The 15,176-nt window shown below is 40.5% G+C and overlaps 1 protein-coding gene across 1 annotated transcript in view; it reads left to right on the top strand.

Annotated features, from left to right (window-relative positions):
• Positions 1-363: 363 nt before the first annotated feature.
• Positions 364-15,176, top strand: part of SYT4 (synaptotagmin 4) — a 29,976-nt gene continuing 15,163 nt past the window's right edge. The window contains exons 1-4 of the mRNA XM_075840609.1: positions 364-512; positions 605-717; positions 6,066-6,877; positions 9,194-9,314. Of these exons, the coding sequence (XP_075696724.1) occupies positions 681-717; positions 6,066-6,877; positions 9,194-9,314 (970 nt within the window). The 5' untranslated portion in view covers positions 364-512; positions 605-680. The remainder of the gene's footprint in view (positions 513-604; positions 718-6,065; positions 6,878-9,193; positions 9,315-15,176) is intronic.

Genomic DNA, 15,176 nt, shown 5'->3' with positions numbered 1-15,176 from the left:
CCCATTAAAATCATGGGTGCCCATCAATTTCAAAGGTCATAGTAAAGCTGTGTATCATTGGCTTATAACTTGGTGTGGGGGGTGGGGAGGCTTCTACTACCTTGATCTACGCTTTCTTTTTTTAATGTTTTACATACCATCGTTATAAGTATGGTATACATGTATATACAGTATGTGTACATTTGTTTGTTTAGTTGTTTTTGCTGTTTGGTGACATGTTTTATTTTGTTTTATATGCATTTACTATACTAGATCTAGTATTGCCGTGGAATGTACTTGCAAATTCATTTGTCTTTATGTCTGAAACAGACAAGCATGCTTTTTAACCATTCCTCTCCCTTTCTGCCTGTATCCAAGGAAGTGTGAGCTAATCCCAGGCAGTTAAAATAATTGATAAGCATCCGCTAGATCTCCGGAGAGAAGGAGGAGGAAGGTGCTGATTCCAGCCTTGTAGCGTCAGCATTGCGTCAATTTGGCCAGCAGCCCTGTCTGCAGCTGGAGCAGAGCAGGAGGTGAGCTGCAGTCAGGAAAGCCAGTCCGCCCCTCCTCACACTCACATCTACTGGATACAGTCACATTTTCTCTCTCTCTGCCATTTTCTCAGGCTGCTCATTGCAAGAGGAGAACAGCAGAAAACCTACAGAACAGATTTCAGCACCTTGGACAGTGGAGCTGGAAACATGGCTCCAGTCATTTCCAGCAGTGGGGAGGCTTATGGTAAGCAAGTTCTAAAGTTTTTTTGGGGTCATCTAATTAAATATATTTTTTTAAGTAGCAATTTGATAAGAAGTAGCATTGGGAATAACTGTATTTACATTCCAATGAGAGATAGAGTCAAGTAAGTGGGTGGTATTGTATGTGATATTTCCTGCGTAGTGCCTTGTATGGACTATATAGAGGTTCATTTATACTCCTTGCTACCTATTGTGAAGTCTTTATTAAGGACTGGTCTTAATTTCATGCTATAATTGTTATATACGCCATCTCAAGAGGGGTGTGGGGCTTCCAGATGACTGGCATTCTCATACTAAGAGACCTATGCATGCAAGTTTACAGGATGTGCCTTGAAATGTATAGGTTTCTGCAATGTAGTATTGATGAATATAGAATTAGGTTGATGGTTGAAGGTTGGACAGAAGTTTTGGGGATGTAGGAAATGACATTGTTATTGATTTATCTGGGTTTTCATTCCATTTACGAGTAAGAGAAGTCAGTTGTATTCTTTGACTCCATTGCAGAAGGACAAGACTCATCCTGCCTCGTATTAAACCGTTGAATCATGATTCATTGCATGGAAATGTAAAGTGTTAATTCATCCTGCCTCAATGACGTCATGCGTTATCGACAACTAAAAATAGCTTCGCTGAACGTAGTGTATGGAACATCTAGAAGTCTATGGAGACCAGGAGAACAGCTGAAATGACTGTCATAAAGTTACTCACTTTTAATAGGAATATCTGTAAATTCGACAGATCTATGGATTGTGTAGGTGAATGTATGGCATGTGTTTAGCCTTCGATGTATATGGTTAGGGTGTGGGGATGAGACGAATAGTGACTTGGAGATGTAGGTGGGGCAGGGAAGTCCAGGGTGTGACCATTGAGTGAAGCACAATATCCATGAGATGAGAAGCTTGATGATAGAAGTGGTCAAGTTGCATGAGGGTTCTCAATGTGTAGCTTAAGAGTCAGTCACTTTGCATTCTTCAATATAAGGAACATACAGTACTGACTACTTATGAAAGTAAGAGCACAACTACAATGGAACCTCAGATGTAGTCGTCTTTGCTGAAGCATTTACTTTAGATGGCACGCTAGGTGTGAGGGTGGTCGTCATGATGTTCATGATTTGTTCTATTGATATTGTTGAAAACAGAAGGTGCATTAAATTCTGCTCTACATGCAGTGGCACAATGGGCCAACTTTACAGTAGCTGTAATTTGTAAAATATATGTTATTCTTCAGTCTTTTTACTGTAGTTGTGGTAAAAAGCATCACATACTTTACTTCCAAAGCTGATTTACAGTCCAGTATATTCCACATACATATGAAGACGTCTTTGTTGCAGAATTTACTTTACTTAGCAATCTAGCTATTATAATGGTGTTCTTGTTCTATTTACATAAAAAACATGAACATGCAATACTTTTTGACACCTACACCTTTTTGTCAGAGACGCATCGCACTAAAGGCTACTTCATTTGTAACACAACAATATGTCACCTATTCCACTATACAAGGATTTCTTTACTGAAGTCATGGTAAAGAACATGACCCACTTCAATGATGAACAAAGGAAAATACTGTCTCTTCTGGTTAAAGAGTGTAGGGGGCTTATGTTCTAGTTAAGGGGAACCCACACATTGGAATTATGTATGAGGACTTTTTTATTGCAGTATTTACTTTGCCTAGCAGATGACTGTAGCTATAAGCATAGCCTTCTATCTATATGGATATGTTAAAAGTTTGATACTTTCCATTTAAAAGAAAAGCTAGACTAAATACCTCTCCACCCATGCAGACACAATAAGCAACCTGCATATTGGTGTGCCCGATTCCTATATAAATATATTTTCAGTAGTCTCCACTGCGGTCTTGGCATAAAAAGTTTGGCAGATGTACATTGACTCATTGTCAATGGGTCCATGATGATTACAATGCCATGGACTCATGGAAGTGACCTAGTGTATTATAAAGGGATATGTCCACAAAGGGGTTAAAGTTTGAGCCAGAACATTGGTTTTAGTTACACAATCTATAGGTATATACATGAAAGAGTTAATGCTTGAGCGTCTTGTACGTACCCCCCTTCCCCTGGGCTCATTCTCTTTGATGCCTTTGTAAATGAAGAATCCTACATAATCGTCCCCATTGTTGCCCTGTGACCCTATATTTGAATACTCGGATAACACTGTGCACTTATATGGCAGGCTTATTTTTTTTAGAACATCAAACTGGGATGGGACTTGATAGACATATTTATCATCAACCAGCTCCATGACCATGTATATCACACTATGTAACCATTCAACAGTCAACCTTCATGGACTATATACACCACAGCTCCAGTATCAGCCACAGCACCCCCTCCCTCAGAGTATGTTCCAGTTCTGTTCTCCTCGGCACGAGATAAGGCTTACTGAGCTGTGTTCTGTCCAAGGAGTGGGCTGTGTGGGCACCAGACAAACTCTATCTGGCAGCCCTCAGTAACAAGATGGGGAAAGGCTTTCATTGTGTTTAACTTTGAGATAATTAGATGATAGATAGATAGATAGATAGATAGATAGATAGATAGATAGATAGATAGATAGATAGATAGATAGATAGATAGATAGATAGATAGATGATAGATAGATAGATAGATAGATAGATAGATAGATAGATAGATAGATAGATAGATAGATAGATAGATAGATAGATAGATAGATAGATAGATAGATAGATAGATACTGTAGATATGATGCCTGAAAAAGGCTCCCTACATAGAGCCAAAACATTGCACGAGAGCTATTAAAAGCAATATTTTTTTCCCTTTGAATTGGGGTGCTGCCTATATTTGGACACATATTGGAAGATTTGGAATCTTGATCGGTTTCCCAAGGCGTGCACCCATCCATATTCTAAGCTGGTGCTGCTGGACGGTGGACTAGATAGATGGATGGATGGATAGATGGATGGATAGATGGATGGATGGATGGATGGATGGATGGATAGATAGATAGATAGATAGATAGATAGATAGATAGATAGATAGATAGATAGATAGATAGATAGATAGATAGATAGATAGATAGATAGATAGATAGATAGATAGATAGATAGATAGATAGATAGATAGATAGATAGATAGATAGATAGACTTTAGCCAGGGTATTTAGATGTAAGGTTAAAGCAGTAAACTGAAGTTTTTTCCCCAGGTAAAGGAAAGTGTTGCCACAACTCTAGACATTATATATATACTTCACATGTAGCAGAGCTAAATTTGCTATTCAATGCTTTGTGACTGTATAACTGGGATAACTCTATTGAGTTATGGATAATGTAATCGGTTTACCTAGCATTGTGCCACTTGACAAACTCCAATCTGCACAGCATGTGTATATATATATGTAATATAATAAGAGAGAAGATGTTAGGCAGCCAAAGAAAAATCGATCATTGTTGTTACACACCACACCTCTCTCCCACCCATATCATGGAACTATAGACAACAATATAGTATAACACACCCTAGTAGTCAGCAAATACTCAGTGAATGGTTAAAAATGAATGTAAATGTTTAGATTACACAAATATTAAATGCTTAACATGGTTGTTTGGTGACAGATGATAGATAGATAGATAGATAGATAGATAGATAGATAGATAGATAGATAGATAGATAGATAGATAGATAGATAGATAGATAGATAGATAGATGATAGATAGATAGATAGATAGATAGATAGATAGATAGATAGGTAGGTAGGTAGGTAGGTAGGTAGGTAGATAGATAGATAGATAGATAGATAGATAGATAGATAGATAGATAGATAGATAGATAGATAGATAGATAGATAGATAGGTAGGTAGGTAGGTAGGTAGGTAGGTAGGTAGATAGATAGATAGATAGATAGATAGATAGATAGATAGATAGATAGATAGATAGATAGATAGACAGACAGACAGACAGACAGACAGACAGACAGACAGACAGACAGACAGACAGACAGACAGACAGACAGACAGACAGATAGATAGATAGATAGATAGATAGATAGATAGATAGATAGATAGATAGATAGATAGATAGATAGATAGATAGATAGATAGATAGATAGATACTGTAGATAAATATGGGATGGATGGATGGATGGATGGATAGACACACAGACAGATAGATAGATAGATAGATAGATAGATAGATAGATAGATAGATAGACAGACAGACAGACAGACAGACAGACAGACAGACAGACAGACAGACAGACAGACAGACAGATAGATAGATAGATAGATAGATAGATAGATAGATAGATAGATAGATAGATAGATAGATAGATAGATAGATAGATACTGTAGATAAATATGGGATGGATGGATGGATGGATGGATAGACACACAGACAGATAGATAGATAGATAGATAGATAGATAGATAGATAGATAGATAGATAGATAGATAGATAGATAGATAGATAGATAGATAGATAGATAGATAGATAGATAGATAGATAGATAGATAGATAGATAGATAGATGAGCTAAAGTTGTGCTAAAAGCTCAAGATAACTCTATCATATTGACATACTCAGCTCTACTATATCTGTAAACATATTTTGCAAATAGTTGCAACAAAGCTGCATTTTCCATTCACTGTTCCTCTTGTGCCCATCGCAAACTATAGACCTGTGCAAACCATTAATCATTGGGCCCATTGGCCAACGCTGTTCTGCTACATCCGTATCATTTTTTTCTAGTTATTATTATGACTGCACAGAACATGGCCTATATTGCGATCCCATTAATATATTGCACTATTTTATAATGATCTGATAGCTGAAGGTTTTGTTTTCATGTGTTTATAAACTTACTCATGAACTGGATATGATAATATTAGAGCACGGAGGAGGTGACACTTCCTTAGATTGTGTTATTTCTTTAATATAATGAGACATTTTTTGTTAACAACAGCTGGTCTTGATATTAAATATACAAAAATAACTCATGATTTGATGTTTTTTTTTGTCATTCTGTGATAAACTCATAAATTATACAGATGTAGTAGAGGCGAGTTTCTCTTTTGTTCTAACACATCATATAGTTTTTCATAGTACATCTGTATCTTATCTTAAAGGAAATTCAATCATCGACATTTTCAGTCTACTACATCTGTATATTCACGTTGTGCAACAATATAATTTATTGTAACGCCCCAAGTCACCAGCAGATGGAGCATATTATCTAGTTTCCTTTACTGAAATAAAATATGTGTGTCGCTCTATAAAGATGGTGAATTGATGTTACAGTTGACTTGGTTTTTGGTCTTTTCATGTTAATTGTTGCTTTCTTTATGTTTATTTTTACAGCCGAAATCCCCACGATGGTTGGACTCATAGGTGCGTTTGGCCTTGTGTTTACAGTTTCTCTTTTTTCCTGGATCTGTTGCCAGCGCAAATCCACCAAATCCAACAAAACTCCTCCTTATAAATTTGTCCACGTGTTGAAAGGAGTCAACATCTACCCTGAAAATCTAAACAACAAAAAGAAATTCGGGGCAGACGAAAAGACGGAATTATCGTCCAAGTCACACATATCAAAGACATCACTTCACCTTGACTTGGAGAAAAGAGACTTGAATGGCAATTTTCCTAAAGGAAATAAAGTGAGGAGTTCTCCGGATCTGGAGGATTTTTCACAGCCTCAATTACCAGAAAAAGACAAGAATTCAATATCTCCCGAGAGTATCAATTCCTCCTCTTCTCTATCATCTGCAGAGAAACAAGATAAGCTGGGAACGCTCTTCTTCTCCTTAGAGTACAACTTTGAGAAGAAGGCATTTGTGGTGAACATCAAAGAAGCCAGATCTCTTCCAGCTATGGACGAACAATCAATGACATCTGATCCTTACATAAAAATGACCATCCTTCCAGAGAAAAAGCACAAGGTAAAGACAAGAGTCCTCCGGAAGACCCTTGACCCAGCCTTCGATGAGACCTTTACATTCTATGGAATCCCCTACAGCCAGGTGCAAGATCTAGTTCTCCACTTCATCATCTTGAGCTTTGACAGGTTCTCAAGAGATGATGTCATTGGAGAGGTCCACTTCCCGCTCTCTGGGATTGAGCTTTCTGATGGAAGAGTTTTGATGAACAGGGAGATCAATAAGAGGAACGTCAGGGTAAGACACCAAATTATTACATTAATTATTGTTATCTTGTTTGTTTATTGGTCAGTTATTTTGACATTTTGGTCTTGAGACGATAATAACTGCATTTTCCTTAGCTCATAATATATTGTATGAGCTCCTTACTGTAATTAACAGAATCCCCTCAACGTGGCCTCTTAATCTCTAGGTATTTTTATATATTCATTGTTTGGATCCAGGTCATTGTTATCAACGAAGACAACATGGCCCCCAGTATGGCAGTTCAAAGTACTGGTCAACATTCACTTATCTGAAGTTCCTTTGCTATATTTGACTTGCTTTGTATATTGGGGGAAAAAGGGTCTCCAAGGAAAACTATTCTCTCAGGAAGGAGAGCAAGCAGCTACTTCCACTATAGAAACCCACAGAGAGGTGGTTGCGTACCTTAAATCATTTCTAGAAGCTTGCAAGGAGGTGGCTGTCCACCCTAAATAATTTCTAAAAACCTTTAGGGAGGTGGCTGCCCACCATGAATCATTTCTAGAAACCTGCAGGGAGGTCGCTGCCCATCCTAAATCATTTCTAAAAACCTACAGGGAGGTCGCTGCCCATCCTAAATAATTTCTAGAAACCTGCCGGGAGGTCGCTGCCCGTCCTAAATCATTTCTAGCTACCTGCAGGGAGGTGACTGCCCACCCTAAATTGATTCTAGAAACCTGTAGGAAGGTGACTGCCCATCCTAAATAATTTCCAGAAACCTGCATGGAGGTAGCTGTCCATCCTAAATCATTTCCAGAAACCTGCAGGGAGGTGGCTTCCCATCCTAAATCATTTCTAGAAACCTGCAGGGAGGTGGCTGCCCCCCTAAATCATTTCTAGAAACCTGCATGGAGGTAGCTGCCCATCCTAAATCATTTCTAAAAACCTACAGGGAGGTCGCTGCCCATCCTAAATAATTTCTAGAAACCTGCCGGGAGGTCACTGCCCGTCCTAAATAATTTCTAGCTACCTGAAGGGAGGTGACTGCCCACCCTAAATGGATTCTAGAAACCTGTAGGAAGGTGACTGCCCATCCTAAATAATTTCCAGAAACCTGCAGGGAGGTGGCTTCCCATCCTAAATAATTTCCAGAAACCTGCAGGGAGGTGGCTGCCCATAATAAATCATTTCTAATAACCTGCAGGGAGGTGACTGCCCATCCTAAATCATTTCTAGAAACCTGCAAGGAGGTGACTGCCCATCCTATATTATTTCTAGAAAGCTGCAAGGAGGAGACTGCCCATCCTAAATCATTTCCAGAAACCTGCATGGAGGAGGCTGCACACCCTAAATCATTTCTAGAAACCTGCAGGGAAGTGGCTGCACACCCTAAATCATTTCTAGAAACCTGCAGGGAAGTGGCTGCACACCCTAAATCATTTCTAGAAACCTGCAGGGAAGTGGCTGCACACCCTAAATCATTTCCAGAAACCTGCAGGAAGGTGACTGCCCATCCTAAATCATTTCTAGAAACCTGCAGGGAGGTGACTGCCCATCCTAAATCATTTCCAGAAACCTGCATGGAGGTAGCTGTCCATCCTAAATCATTTCCAGAAACCTGCAGGGAGGTGGCTTCCCACCCTAAATAATTTCTAGAAACCTGCAGGAAGGTGACTGCCCATCCTAAATCATTTCTAGAAACCTGCAAGGAGGAGACTGCCCATCCTAAATCATTTCCAGAAACCTGCAGGGAGGTGGCTGCCCATCCTAAATCATTTCTTGAAACCTGCAGGGAGGTGACTGCCCATCCTAAATCATTTCTAGTAACCTGCAGGGAGGTGACTGCCCATGCTAAATCATTTCTAGAAACCTGCAGGGAGGTCGCTGCCCATCCTAAATACTTTCTAGAAACCTGCAAGTGGGGGGGGGGGACTGCCCAATCTAAATCATTTCTAGAAACCTGTAGGGAGGAGACTGCCCACAATGAATCATTCCCAGGCAGTTGCTTCCCACCAGGTCTCTGAAGGGAATGTGGTTGTCTGTCCGGGAGAGGAGAGTCAGCACAATAGATATTACTCCCTTCCAGAAGAGAATGGGCTCCATAGGAACAGATTATAATGACCTCCATACAAAGGAAACCTAGAATTGTAAGACCGGAATGTTTAGGTTTGACTTAGAATAGTATGTTAATGTATTATTACATAATTATATATTTTTTATGATCATTAAATAAGTAAAGGAATTGGAGCTTGACATGTTCGTGGCATAGTTGCATGTTACTTACTACTGTTATGTGGTTCATTTGATGAGTATTTGCTCAGTAATATGTGTTTCTGCCTGTATAAACGGATGTCTTGTATTGACTTGTAGAAGTCAGCAGGACGCGGAGAATTGCTGATCTCTCTGTGTTACCAGTCAACTACAAACACCTTAACAGTGGTGGTGCTCAAGGCGCGTCATCTGCCAAAAGTCGACATATCAGGACTATCAGGTAAAATACAAGGTGTACTATTATTACTATTAATAATACTTTTTTAAAAAAAATAAATAAATAGAGATAGATAGATAGATAGAGTGGCGTAACTACCATTGTAGCAGCCATAGCGGCTGCTAGGGGGCAAACGGCATGAGGGGACCCGTGCCGCCCGCCGACACGGGCTCCCCCATGGCCGGAGGCTCTGCTAGCAACCATTATGGCTGCTACAGCGATAGCGACGCCACTGAACACTATGGCAGAGCAGGGAGGTATCTCCCCGCTCTGCCATTAAAGAGGTTGTCCCACAAAACACATGTATCCCCTATCCACAGGATTGGGGATACATGTGTTGTCGTTGGGAGTCCAACCTATCGGACCCCCAGTGATAAGGGGAACGGGGGGACCGAAAGTCCTCCGAAGTGCTCCAGGAGAAACCTCGGACTTCCGGTGTCTGTGTCCGGCAGCTCCGTAGAAATGAATGGAGTGCCGGTCGCGCTTGTGCGCATGCGAGGTCGGCGCTTCTTTCATTTTTATTGAGCTGCCGGACACAGACCCCGGAAGGTTTCTCACGGAGCACTTCGGGGTACTTTTGGTCCCCCGTTCTCCTTATCGCTGGGGGTCCCAGCGGTCGGACCCCAAGCGATCACACATGTATCCCTTATCCTGTGGATTTTTTTTTTGGGGGGGGGGGTTGGGGCTGTATGGCGTTATCTACAGGGGGGGCTGTATGATGTAATCTACAGAGGGGGTTGTATAGCGTTATGTACAAGAGGGGCTGTATAGTGTTATCTACATGGGGGCTGTATGGCGTTGTCTACAGGGGGCTATAAGGCGTTATCTACAGTGGGGCTATATGGCATTATCTACAGGGCGTGGCGGTATAGCGTTACATACAGGGGGGGCTGTATGACATTATCTACAGGGAGGGGGCTGTATGACGCTATCTACTTGTGTGGGGCTGTATGGCGCAATCTACAGGGGGCTGTATGGCATTATCTACAGGGGGGCTGTATGGTGCTATCTACAGGGGGAGTGTATGGCGCTATCTACAGGGGGGCTGTATGATGTAATCTACAGAGGGGGTTGTATAGCGTTATGTACAAGAGGGGCTGTATAGTGTTATCTACATGGGGGCTGTATGGCGTTATCTACAGGGGGAGTGTATGGCGCTATCTACAGGGGGGCTGTATGATGTAATCTACAGAGGGGGTTGTATAGCGTTATGTACAAGAGGGGCTGTATAGTGTTATCTACATGGAGGCTGTATGGCGCTATCTACAGGGGGAGTGTATGGCGCTATCTACAGGGGGGCTGTATGGCGCGCTCTACAGGAGGGTTGTATGGTGCACAGGGGGGCTGTATGGTGCTATCTACAGGGGGGGCTGTATGGCACCATCTACAGAGGGGGCTGTATGGCGCTATCTACAGGAGGGCTGTATGGTGCTATCTACAGGGGGACTGTATGGCGCTATCTACAGGGGGGCTGTATGGCGCTCTCTACAGGGGGGCGCTGTGTGGTAGAATCTACAGGGAGGCACTATCTACAAGGGGGTTTGTGTGGCACCCAGGGGAGGGGGGCCTGTCTAAAGTTTGCTATGTGGCCGAGTCTTTCCTAGTTAAGCCCCTGGATAGATAGATAGATAGATAGATAGATAGATAGATAGATAGATAGATAGATAGACAGACAGACAGACAGACAGACAGACAGACAGACAGACAGACAGACAGACAGATAGATAGATAGATAGATAGATAGATAGATAGATAGATAGATAGATAGATAGATAGATAGATAGATAGATAGATAGATAGATAGATTAGATGGGTTATCTCGACCATCAATATTAGATCAGTGGGGGTCTGACTTTTTGGACCCCCACGGATCAGCTGTGCTGCGGCTCTCGTATGGGACAGTGGCGCTTGTACGGGATGTATGGGACAATGCTGCAATACTTTCCACAGCCGCCACCAATGTAATAGTTTGTGCACATACAAACAGAAATTAAATCAATGTAAACAATGAAAGGTGCCACAACGCTCATAAGAATGCAGCGGCCACTTCAAACAGCTGTATAGAAGGGATCCAGAGAGTCGGACCCACACTGATCTTATATTAATGACCTATCCTAAGGATAGGCCATCAATTTTAAAATCTCGGATTACCCCTTTAATGTTCAAAATGGCCCCCAAAATGAGATCTCAAGCTCCGCTACTTGCAGCCTTAGTTCAACTGTTGAAACATGGTGAAAAGAAGCAGATCCAGGCAGAGGATGAGACACAACGCATCAAAGTTTAGGTTCATATTTCACTGCGGCCGCTTCTCTCCTTGGATCAGTGTCCCTACAAGGACTATGAACAGTCAGACACAAGTCATGGTTCCTGAGATCTCTACATAGGGACCACTTGTTTATCATTTATCTTTATGACTGTGTGAAGGGAAGTTTGGGATTTGGATCCCTATATGTCAAACGCAGCTGAAGTATAGGAGACATGTAACTTCTCCACAAGGGGGAGCTCTCAGCAGGGCCCAGTCTTAGTTTTGCTATGGGGCCCTATGTTTTCTGTGCACATCTTTTATCTTCTGTATATATATATATATATATATATATATATATATTTATTTTAATTTTTTTATAAAGAGTCCAAACTATTATGTATCTAATTGAATTAAGTAAATTAATCACAACTCTATCCCCGCCCATTGGGTGATTAATTGGAAATTGTCATATATGTGGATGGAAGTAATACTTTTTTCAAGTGTAATATGTGTTCATTTAGTAGTCTTTTGACGATGGTCAATGCATATATAGTATAATGCATAATATTATATATTATCCTCATTTTATTACTTATCTCTTTATGTTAGCTTGAACTTACCACAGTTTGCCACTACGTGGGGATGTAGATCCCGTTTCTTGTTTTATTGGCTTATACCCACCTACTTAATGGAGGGGCAATTATTTCTTTTTTTATTTATTTATTTAGTAAATGAAATGCATTAAAGTGAATTGTACAGTGTTGTTCTGATAATAGATTTTGATCATTTACTATACCTTTAATTAAAGTGAGACAAAACCTAATGTTTTTCTACTCATCCAAGAATAATTTAAGAGACATTCTAATGTCCATACAATTAATACAGATAAACGTGTTTTTCATACCCACTATACACAGAGCTGAGTTTGATAGTTGTAGATATCACCATCTTTCATTTGCCATAGCATAGCAGGTAAATCTACTCAGTTCACTTAAATTAAGGAGTATATAAGGGATTAGAAATAAAGAGTCGGCTTTAATTCCATAAACAGCACCACCCTTAGCTGTATCTGGTATTCACTTGAATGAGCTGCAATACCAAGCACAACCTATAGACCTGAGTGGCGCTGTTCATGGAAATAAAGCAGATCCGGTTTTGTAATTTCAGACACCCCCTGTTCCTTCAGTTATTACTGAATACACAAGAAACCCTAAAATGACATATTCAGCTCTGCTACATAATATTTTGCTGAATTCTAACATATGCAAATTCTTGACAAATATCTGAAGACAGACCTACAGACCAGATATGAGCAATGCAAAATTAAATCATATCTTACTAAACTTGTCCACATGAGCAACTTTCTACTGCTAGCAATCCCAGGAGGAGAACTTCTCCATATCCAATTACTCTCATTTTATGGGTCCCAAGTGCAGAGATAGAAAGCTATTGTTCTCACATGAGTCAGCCACTCCAGAACAACCAATGACATCATCCAGCTCAATACAGTGACCTTTGTGACAGCCTAAGTGGGTAGGAGGAGATGGGTTTTGGATCAGAGCGTCTATTTGTTATGCTGTGTCATATACTCGCATTGAAAGAACCGACATTAAGGAAAAGAGACAGTGAAAAGCAGACATACTATGCCAATGTAGCGGAGCTGAGTTTGTCATTTGGTACAATTCATGGTGACATCACAATATGTTATCCAGGGTTTTTCATAGGACTGCAGGTAAATCTGCTGCATTATCTTAATGGGGTTTTCTGGGAACAGGCCATTAATTTGTGATTATTGGGGGTCCGTCCAACAACACTACCAAACTAGCAGAACAGAGTGCCGTGGTGCTGAGCTGAAGTGCCAAGCAAAGCCGCATGCACTGAAGAGTGACCATGTAGGGACAATTATTAATAGGTGTGATTAGACCTCCATCAATCCTAAGAATGGGCTTATAATTTCTTGGAAAATCCCTTTAATGCTCTAAACTTCAAAGACCCTCTTAACAAAATCAAATCCACTAAATCCATTTATAAACACCCTAATAGGGAATTCTGAGTTAAAAGTGGGGAGCTTCCCATTCAGGGCCCTCATTTATTAGAGTTGACAGTAGATACAAAGAGCATCTCTTGCTCTGGAGGACTTGAAACGTCCATACATTACATGAACAGCCCATCAAATTCTGTGAGAGCTGTGTAATGGCGTTATTTCTCCTGTGGTGGTGCTGAAGGGGAATTGAAAAGTGACTGCCCGATTCCCACAGAGATTACAGCTGATCGGTGGAGGTCCAATCAGCAGGAAACCTTGTGATTATCTTATTATCAGGAGACCATTCTGTCCAAAGTGGACCCCTCCTTTAAGGTAGACCTATTCACTATTCACAGGCAACCCTTGTCTCAAAGGGCAGTTCTAAAAAATGTCATCTCTTTCATCTTATAACAGAGTGATACCATTTTATCACTTAATAATTAACCCTTGTACAGTGGAAATCTTATAAGTAGATGACAGTGTTTTAGTTTAGGGTATCATCCAATAATGTGGTTTTAGAATCAGCATGCAGTACAATACGATTTAACAATAAAAATTGTGCAATTGCGTATCAATCCTGATCTTATTAGTACCAATTCTACCAGTCTACCGGACAGCTCCTCAAGCACAGCAGATGAGCAACAAGCAGACGTAAACTTGTTATACATTTTTATACCACTTGGTGGCATTGTAGAGTTTAGGAGCCGTGTGCTCTCTAGTGTTAATGGACATGTTTCCACTTAACAGCACAGCAAGTGGTCAGGCAGGGTATTGCTAGTAAAATATATTCATGATTTTAATGCTAAACAGTATCACGAAGAACTGTACACAATTACATCAGTAATGGCTGATATTATCATTCTTACAAGATACATTAGTATATACTGATTACATGGCTATATAATTATATGACTATATTTGGGCAAACAATGCAGTGAAAAACGCTCAGAAACGAGCGCCGCAGTTTTTTTCTGTCTTTTTTTTGCCCGCGGCCATTGAAGCTAATGCAATGACCACGAGCAAAGAACTCAGCGAAAAACTATCAGAAACTAGCGCCACAGGTTTTTTCTGCCTCCAATTGGTTTCAATGGGAGATCAGAAGTGGAAACCTTGGCAAGAAAAGATAAAGATATGGCACTTTTTTTTTTACACGAGCGGCCAAAAGCCACCCTGGAAAAAGACGCCTTTGCCTCCCGTTGAAATGAATCGGGTGGCAATTTCAGCAGTTTTTTGGCGCTGATTCCGACATAGTTTCCATATCAACAGCAGTGCCAAAGAACTCTGTGTGAACTGACCCTAACTATGAACGTCAGTTTTTCACGTCGTAAAATTATAACATATACGGCCACCCAGAAAAAGCTGATCAAAGTTGATGGGATAAGAAGTGGTACAGCTCTTTCCCAGTCCCGCTGCCATTTTATTCTAGGTATAAGTGGTTGAACCCCTGACTATTGGGCATTAGTGGCATATTCAAGCAATATCGGGCTATATCATTGGTGACATTTTTTAACAAAAGACAAGCTATCATCATTGATGAAATACCACCTTTAATTCACAAAAGTACAGCGCACACAAAAAAAGGTTACACACTTAGCAC

The sequence above is a fragment of the Rhinoderma darwinii genome, chromosome 1 (genome assembly GCF_050947455.1).
Source record: "Rhinoderma darwinii isolate aRhiDar2 chromosome 1, aRhiDar2.hap1, whole genome shotgun sequence".
NCBI lineage: Eukaryota > Metazoa > Chordata > Amphibia > Anura > Rhinodermatidae > Rhinoderma > Rhinoderma darwinii.
Note: the sequence above shows the minus strand (reverse complement) of the source record. Positions and strands in the feature narration are given on the sequence as shown.